The 8,948-nt window shown below is 40.2% G+C and overlaps 1 protein-coding gene across 2 annotated transcripts in view; it reads left to right on the plus strand.

The window, feature by feature from the left end:
- mapkap1 (MAPK associated protein 1) overlaps window positions 1-8,492 on the plus strand; it is a 42,919-nt gene extending 34,427 nt beyond the window's left edge. For both annotated transcript variants that reach the window (XM_071541401.1, XM_071541402.1), the window contains 3 exons: window positions 1,925-2,062; window positions 6,826-6,923; window positions 7,839-8,492. In XM_071541401.1, the coding sequence (XP_071397502.1) occupies window positions 1,925-2,062; window positions 6,826-6,923; window positions 7,839-7,961 (359 nt within the window). In that variant the 3' untranslated portion in view covers window positions 7,962-8,492. The remainder of the gene's footprint in view (window positions 1-1,924; window positions 2,063-6,825; window positions 6,924-7,838) is intronic.
- The last annotated feature ends 456 nt before the right edge of the window (window positions 8,493-8,948 follow it).

Consider the following 8,948-nt stretch of genomic DNA (forward strand, 5'->3'; position numbering starts at 1 on the left):
TCCATATTGCATCAGCAGCAGTGATGTATAGACCTGAAGTGAGAATAGGACCTTTGGGGACTGGTGGCTCAATTCCCTTTCTGGAGCGATTTGTAATGTAAAAGCCATTACAGAATTCTCTCTCTTTAGTCTGATGTTCTAGCTTAGCCGTTGGTAAGATACACATAGGACGCATAGTTCAGATGAGGAATTGTCTCCCATCCATCTACATGTCATTGCCGTGACAATGTTTGTCAGGTAGCATGCAAAATTACATGTTTTACATTTGTAAAGCACTGGAAATTTTTAGGACTGATCGGCCATAATTTCAGTGCTCTTAAATACATCTCTTGACTTGACTTGACTTGACTTTATTAATTCATGCTTGCAGTAAGATGTACTGAAAACAGCAGAATTTTACATAAAAAAAAACAGTAAAATCATAAATCATTAACACAGAGAGAGCACATTTGTACACATGAAAAACAAGACAAAGTACAAAAATATAAAGATTAAAAAGAAATTAAAAGATCAGCAGAATGAAATTTTAAGAAGTATATGTACATACAATATTACTAAGACTAAGTATAGCACAGAATATATTTTAAGCATGACAATGTAGCCTCTAGGGAACTGTTCAAATAAAAACATTAAAAAAAAAAATAGAAATATATCTATATATATAAATTAAAAAAATTATTAAAAAACTTTTGGAGACTAGGTTAACTTAGTTAACAATGATATCTATAACCCCAGGTCATTTTCTCAGTCAAAGTAGCAGTGCTCCTCGCCATCTCCCAGACTTCCATGCGGCAGGCTGGCTGGCTCAGTCTAACTCCCCATGGGAAATGGGGGACATCATTTGATTGACACCTGGGTTTATCTCATCACTCTTTGTTTGCAATGCCTCACATTCAGCGGTGTGATTGACAGCTGACATACCTGTCACAGACCGGCACTTGTGTGTGTGTGTGTAGAGGATAGAGTGTGTGTGGTGTTTTCTCTCTCTCCTTACACACACACCTATATGACACACACACACACACACAGTCTGACTCTGTAATCCGTAACTCTGCTACCTTTATGAAGGGCATCAAAGTGCACACAACACAAATGGCTGGCCTGATAAGCAAATCAAAAGAGAGAGAGGTATCCTACAATGTAAACACAAACCTGTCACTAGCGGTGGCATTGAAATAGCTTGAGGTGTCCCCATTCTGTCGAGTCACCCTGTTTCAGGGAATTTTAAGGTGCTATTTTTTGCCATTTAAAAAGACAAAATGGGAAACTAAACAGCAACTACCAAATTGAAAACAAAACTGTGCTTTTGAAAGAAGCAGTAATAAAAAAAACAACACTAAATGATTTTTATGAGCAGTTTATTTGTAATTATGTTGTTCATCAGAGAAGTGTTAAGTCAGACTTCAGTACTGGAAAATAGACAGATGGATAGACGAATGATGAATGAATGAATGAAAAAATAAATGTCACCTCAGGCACCAGGACTATGTTCATATGACAAATTAATCTGTTTATAGTGCATTTATGCTTTCATTCTCACAATCATATATTTACAGAAATGCAGTTAAATACACACACATCTAGTGAGCATACTGTGTTAAGGACTGTGTATCAACCCAAAAGATCTAGTACCAGTAGGGTGAAGAACAGTGGTGTGGCCCAAGCACCAAAAACAAAGGATTTGAGCTGAAAAGGGCCAGTAACACCAAAGAGCCATCATCGTTTTTTATGAATATGATGTTATTATGCAGTGTAAAAAGGGGACCATGCATCTGTAATTGTGTCTGTGAACTGTACGGTTAAAAGCGATAGTTGTAATTGCACTTGTGGGTGTTTTTTTTTTTTTTTTCTTATAATCCAATTTTGATTGTCACATGTATGAAATCCATTCCGGTCCATGAACTGACACACGTCTTTCCCGCAGGCGTCTCCGGAGAGAAAGTGGAGATCGACCCGGTCACCAACCAGAAAGCCAGCACGAAGTTCTGGATCCGTCAGAAGCCCATCTCCATCGATTCGGACCACCTCTGTGCCTGCGACCTCGTCGAGGAGAGGAGCCCTAGTAAGTGGACCATCCAAACATTTCCACATATATATACGCACAGACGATTGGGCAAACCGCCTCTGTGTTGTGTTATAGAACAGTAGAAGCTGCTGTAATAATATAATATCATTGATTAGCACATCTTCAACCAGAGAGGAGGAACTGCTGCGTGTGTTTGGTTGGAATGAAAACCTGCAGACTCTTCCATGAAGCCGAAAAATCAAATGGATGACTTAACAATTTGTGAAGCAACAACTTACATGTGTAGATAAAAGCTCACATAGGTGTTTCTTTAAAGATTGTTACATGAAAAACTCCCACCCTCACACAATGTTGTTTCAGCACCATGTTCAAAGGAGAGATACAGTTTGCTGTTAGAAAAAATCAGAGGTTGTTCCTTCACCACCCCATGCCTCCACTCCACTACTCAATGCATGTGTAAGTTTGCATACAAACATACACCCTGTACAGCATAAGAGTGTGTTAGTTAGCCCAGTGACTGGTTCTACATGACTTTTCATGGAGGGCGGCATGAGGATTAATGTATGGAAGCCCATTCCCGCCACTCAATAAAATGAAAAACGACTGAATTTTGAGTTTTTTTTCTCGAAATTGTGACTTTATTTCTCAGAATTCTGACTTAATCTCACAATTCTGACTTTTTTTCTCAGAATTCTGACTTAATCTCAGAATTCTGACTTTTTTTCTCAGAATTCTGACTTTTTTTTCTCCCACTTTTGACTTTTTATCTCACAATTCTGACTATTTCTCAGAATTCTGACTTTTTCTCACAATTCTGACTTTATATCTCCAAATTCTTCCATATTAATGTTATGATTCCAAACAAGTTCATAAATTGAATTTGAATCCAGAGTGTACCTATAATGAGCCTGTGTTTAAGGCAGCCATTTTGCTAAATTTTTCATTTTAGTCTATAGGAGTATTGTTTCTGGGATAAAAGCGACCCATGGGCTTGTTCAGTGTAGTTGGAATTGACCTTGGAAATAAGGTAGACTGTATTGTGCTTACAGATTGGAAAGTTGGCAGGCTGTTTAGACTACTTTCAGAAAAAAAACTTCTCTTAACACTATGATTGTAGTTAGTCAAAATATGTCAAAAGTTATAGTTGATGAAAAGGTCATGAGTTCTTGTTGGTTTGGCACCGCCTCCTGAAAATTACAAGACTTAAGTTGAGCACAAATGTTCAGATTTACATGGCTCAGAGTTTTTTTTTCAGTCTGATAAATAAACCTGTGCCACGACTATGTCGCATTTAAGTAAAAGTGACACGGCTGAGCTTGTGTTTTTATAAGGTCAAGGCCTGCACGATGACACATTTTGCTACCCTATATTTTGTTATGCATATCGGGGTGACTGAAGTGGACATTTCTCTGAATTTGAACAGGGGGAGGGTGAGGGTAGACAGAGAGCCTTGTGATTATACATGATTACACTGAAACCTGAACTCGGCAAGTGCTCACTTTCTCATTGGTAAGCTGGGGTGAGTGGGTGGGAATGTTCGTTTTAAATGGGAAGCATATGTGCCTATGAAAGACCCGAACATCTCATTCGTTCCCAAATTTAGTTTCATGCCACACCGCTGTTTTGGCTTGGTTCTTTCAATCACCAAACAAACAGTCACTCCATACACAACCCCTCAATCGCTTTCCCCAAAACCAAAGCAACCAAACCAAACACTACTGACAAGGAAGTGTTAACTGTAGGTGATGATCTCTGTTGCTTCTTTGGTGTTTAAAAGGCCCTGTCATTGGAGAACTGGATTACATTTTTGCATTTAAAAAGTGACAGAACCCATGATGCCATGAATACAATCAGATGCAGTGAAGATTCAGTTTGCCTTTTTTGTCATGTAAAGCTATTTTCATATTAAGTATCGCACCGCAGTCTTTCTCTTATTATAGCGCCCTCCTCTCAGGTGATAATCCAGAGGATTCACCTCGCCCAATCAAATTGACATTTTACCTAATCTTAACAAATTCCTGTCCCTTAACGCATCAAGTGGCTTTTCTCTTCGCAGCTCTGTTGATCCTGCACACCTCCCTCAGCCAGTCCTCTCCTCCGCTCTGAGTGGATATGGCACTTAACATGGCTCGCCTCTCAAATCACACAAAGTCATGATTGATGAAGTGCAGACAGTGAGAGAAGGGGGGGGTAGTCGCGATCTGTGCATCATCAGATGTGTTTATCGCTCTTCTAATGTATTCATCCGCCACTCCTCAAAAAAAAAATGAGGTCCCACCACTGCTAACCCCCCCCCCCCCCCCCCCCCCCGGGACCTCTCTAGAGATTTTTGCAGAGGAAAAAGCAAGAGATAGGTGGGGAGTGGGCTAGCTGCAGGAATTATTCTCGGTCATTTTGGCTGGGTGGACTCTGAGGCAGGCACCACTCCCGCAAGCACCGCCGGAGAGAACGAGTGTCAGTAAGCGGTTATTGTACAGGTTTTGTAAATGTTTTGACGCTATCGACGCTATCGATATACGATAGCGATATTTCGTGAATATCACAATATTTCCCGCGATATCGAAGGACAAAGAGAACGCAATTGTACAAGCTTTTAAACTTATAAACCTATAATCTACTGGTGGTAGGATAGAAAAAAACAAAAGTGGGTTCCCTTTTCCACAATCAGCCCATTCTTTCTGGAAATAGCAGGAATGAGCAAATTAAGCAATTTTCTTTCAATGCTTGTAATAATAAGATCAAATATCTAGGCTGTTAATAATAATAATGGTTATTATTATTATAGCCTTGAAATTTGCTGTCATTTGGAAGAAATAACATAAAATACCCTCCAAAAAAAACCTGGGAAAAATAATATTGTATCACTGAAAAATGATTTCCACTTAAGGGGTTTCTCAAAGTATAAGGTCCTGATCTTGCTAACAATCCATTGTAGGGGAATACTGAAATGGAGAAGTGTGTAGAGGGTTCCACCATGATTTTCAGCAGTGTTTGGAAAGTCTCTAAGGAAGTACTTATAATTATGATATGGTCATGGTGTTGTTATACCGTATATACCATGGGAGCCCAGCTACTACTGTGTGTTTGCGTGTGTGCATATACAGTATATACTTATATGATTTTATATAATTAAAAGCCATTTTCTGTTGGGAGTCCATTAGCAGTATCTGTTTTCCCTTAGATTTGACGTGTTGTCTTTCCAGATTGTATTGCCCAATATGCATGATTCTTGGGGTGCAGTGCATAAGCAGAAAAATGAATTAATACTGACCACGTAAATCCCTGTAACAGATTGTAGCCAATTGGACTCAGTGATATATGAGTGATGGAATTCTCTTGGGGATTATCAAATTTGCATATGTTAGCCTTCACTGGTTTATCGAGCCCCCTGGTTAATTTATATCTCAGTGCAATGCATTAACAAAAATGAATGGCTTGTCCAGAGCATAAGGTTAGATATGAAATATGAAATGGGTACAAGAGAGAAAGGAGAAAAGAAAAGAAAGGAAATTTAGAAGAAAAATCAAAAATAGAAAATTAGAAAAATTGAAAAAAAAAAAAAAAAGGCCTGTGATATTCTACATTTGGTGGATCGTGTCAACATGCTTGTGGAAGAATTTTAAAGGCGTCTCCATTTGCTCTTTCATTCTTGTTTCTTTACTTCCAAGGGTCGTTTCTCTTTAATGACCCCTTGGCTCCTCAACTCACTTAGTTCCAGTAGAGTGAGTGCATTAACATACTAATGAGCTTAAGAGAGTCTTCCCTTATTTCTAGATAGAGCTGCCGGTGTTGTACAGTAAGTTCACGTTTGCATTTAATGTGATGAGCCCAACTTCTCACAACTTCTCAAAAAACACCAACAATGCAAGCAACCAATAGTGAGGAGTGCAGGAGTTATACTGCCATGACAGTAGACACAACAAACTATTCCTGTGACCCTGAATGACCATGAAGGATAAATTAGGGAAGTGCTAGGAAAAGAATAAGGGAGAGGTTGAAAGGTTATTTATGTGTTTATTTTAAGCCATTAGAGAAGTAAGATGTGTTTGGTTAGTATGTCAATACTAAGATTTAGTGATTTGAAAATGTTTTTGAGCTTTGCATGTACTATACAGTGCCTACAATGTGTGGCCAAGCCTTTGTCATTAAGTCCCATATGGTGTAAAACAGGATTCCTCTTGCCTCTGTGGTGATAAAGGAGTTGGATGGTCTATCTAAACATGGTGAAAGTATCAAAACACACGGTCGCCAACTAAATCCACACAATCCATATTAGAAAAGCGAGCCTCTAAACGAGCCGTTTGGACTTCCGTAACTTTGTGGCGTCACAAAGGTTCGCTCATTATCATTTTTGTAAGAAATAACAGACTAACAAAGTGTTTTTTTCAAAGCGGTTGAGCGGTTGTCATTGTTTATTACCGGAGAGTTTTCCCTACCTGTAGCCGCCTGGCCGCGGCGTCTCACGTTTCACTCTTGAAACGGTTAGCCGATCGGAACAGAGGGGTCGTTAATATTAATGAGCCTTAAAGACACGGCGACAGAAACGGCCTGTTCTTGGTAAGGCTCAGAGAGATGCTGGAAAATGAACGTGGAGAAATGGATTGAGAGTGTTTTTGGTTCATGACACCACACACACAGCTTTGAATGGACCTCAAGACATAAAATATAACACTGGAAAGTGGAGAATATGGGTGTATATGAGTCCTTGTCCGCCAAAAGGACATGACGTTTCATTTTTGTGTGAATAGGTTATGTCTATTCCTCTCTCATTTAACAAACTTCTCTTCCTTGTCTTACAGGTCATGCAATATTTAAGGTCACCTATCTTAGCAACCATGACTACAAGCCTCTCTACTTTGAATCTGATGCTGCTACCGTCAATGAAATTGTGCTTAAGGTAAGTTATTGCTGCGCCCTGTACCGCACACATAGCAAGCACTGGAAATAAATTGTTTTTCACAAGCACTTAATGCACAACCTACACACCAAGTAAAGGCTACAGAAGAACACACTTTCCTATTGACCCGTGGTAAGAGTTCGACCATATTATCATGCAGTCCTTCATTTACCCCTAGTTTACCCCTAATTAAATGCGCTTACATGTGCTTACAGAGGAAGCTGGTATTGTGTTCTCTGGGAATCTGGGAAACGTAGTCCAAGTGTGACCCAGGAACTGGCAGGGTAATAACTGCCCCGGCCTCCCCCGATGACTCCCATGTCTCCGGGCCAACAGTCGAATCCTAGGGTCCCATTCAGAGCGAGAGGGCAAAATCTGAGTTACGATTACATCATCACAAGTTTAACATTCGCTTAATGTACACCTCTCTTGTCTGAGTAAGCTTTTGTTCTCCATACTCCCATTACATCACCATAAAGGATATGGAAACACAAATCACAGTTGCCCACCTCCGACGACGTTATGGATCCCTTAACATTATCCATGTCATCATCACCTCCACTCTCCCAGCTCATAATTCTGCCTTTTATGAGCTTGTTCCTGGGTCGCTTTATCTCCAGGTTTCTTATTTAAATATTATATGGTCGTGTTGAGCGACACCTACTGGATGTGACAAGATGGGTGAAGCTATCTTCCCCTAAAAATGACAAGGGCATTACAAGAAACCCTGAAGATTTCACTGATCGCAAATCAAGAAAATGTGATTTAATTGTGATCCTGTAAAAACCCAATTTTTTTTCAGTATATCTATTGTGGAGGCCTGTGAGTGTCAGAGGGAAGGATGAATGGATCAAAGTGTACATTTTAGAACATTCTATGAGCGAAACTGACGTTTTCTCCATTTTCACCTTTCAGGTAAACTATATCCTGGAGTCGCGGGCCAGCACCTCGCGGGCCGATTACTTCGCCCAGAAGCAACGGAAACTGAGCCGCCGGACCAGCTTCAGCTTCCAGAAGGAAAAGAAGAGCGGCCAGTAAGAGAGACTCAAAGCCCTTCAGCCGCTGTTTATCCGCAACGGACGGACAGGCACACACAGACGAGGCCTGACGGGTCTCTTCCAGAGACACCGGTCCGAGCGGAAGGGATTCGGGGGCCAAACGAAATAGGAACGAGGGATGAAGACTGACACGGGAAGTCAGGAACGAGGGAATGGCAGAAAGAGACAGAGCGACGGGAGGAAACGGAAGAGGAAGACGCTTCTCGGTGTCAGCTGAGCAAGGTGGTACTAGCCTCGGAAACTCCTACGAGCAAAAACATTCTCTCCAGCCATTTGTCATTTTTTTTCAGAATGTGAAGACACGTCGCGAAACGGACTAAATGTTCCTTTTTCTAAAAGAGACAAAAGAATTGTTGGACTGAGGGTTTCGGCTGTAACGTCACTGTCAGTTTCCACTGCCTATGAATTGAAGCTCCTTTTTCTGTAGGATGGATATGTATAGCTCGAACAACATGGTCATATGTGACAACGACAAGAGACAAATGAATATAAATCAAATCTGCGTACTGAATCCCCGTTTCTTTCTGTCCTTAAGTATGCATCAAGATGTTTTCAGACTATACAACAGCGATGTAAAGGGAACACCCGCGCATTTTTGTTTGTACATGCCAAATTTACATGCAGGATTTGAAATAATGACAAAAAATTGGTCATAGTAATTCATTACCTGGGAGAGTCACACCCTGATACCTGCTCTGCTGCAATGGTGTTGCAAGGATTTTTAAAAACAGATGGAAAACCCTTGAAGATTACTGATTTAACAGTCTGAGTATAGACTATAGTTTTGGAGCGTATGATGATGACAGATTTTTAAGGATTTTAAACAAAATATTAATACTAGGAATGAAAACTTTTAAGAGAGCAACATATAAGAAAAACGGATAAGAGATTGCAAATACTGGTACAATTTTTCGAAGGTTTGATGTCCCTTCTGACCACTGTACACACTCTGACCATGAGCCAATCA

This window comes from Centroberyx affinis, unplaced genomic scaffold, assembly GCF_046629955.1.
Source record: "Centroberyx affinis isolate AG114_WGS23_722 - 3 ecotype Tasmania unplaced genomic scaffold, CSIRO-AGI_Caff_v1 ptg003861l_1, whole genome shotgun sequence".
Classification (NCBI taxonomy): Eukaryota; Metazoa; Chordata; class Actinopteri; order Beryciformes; family Berycidae; genus Centroberyx; species Centroberyx affinis.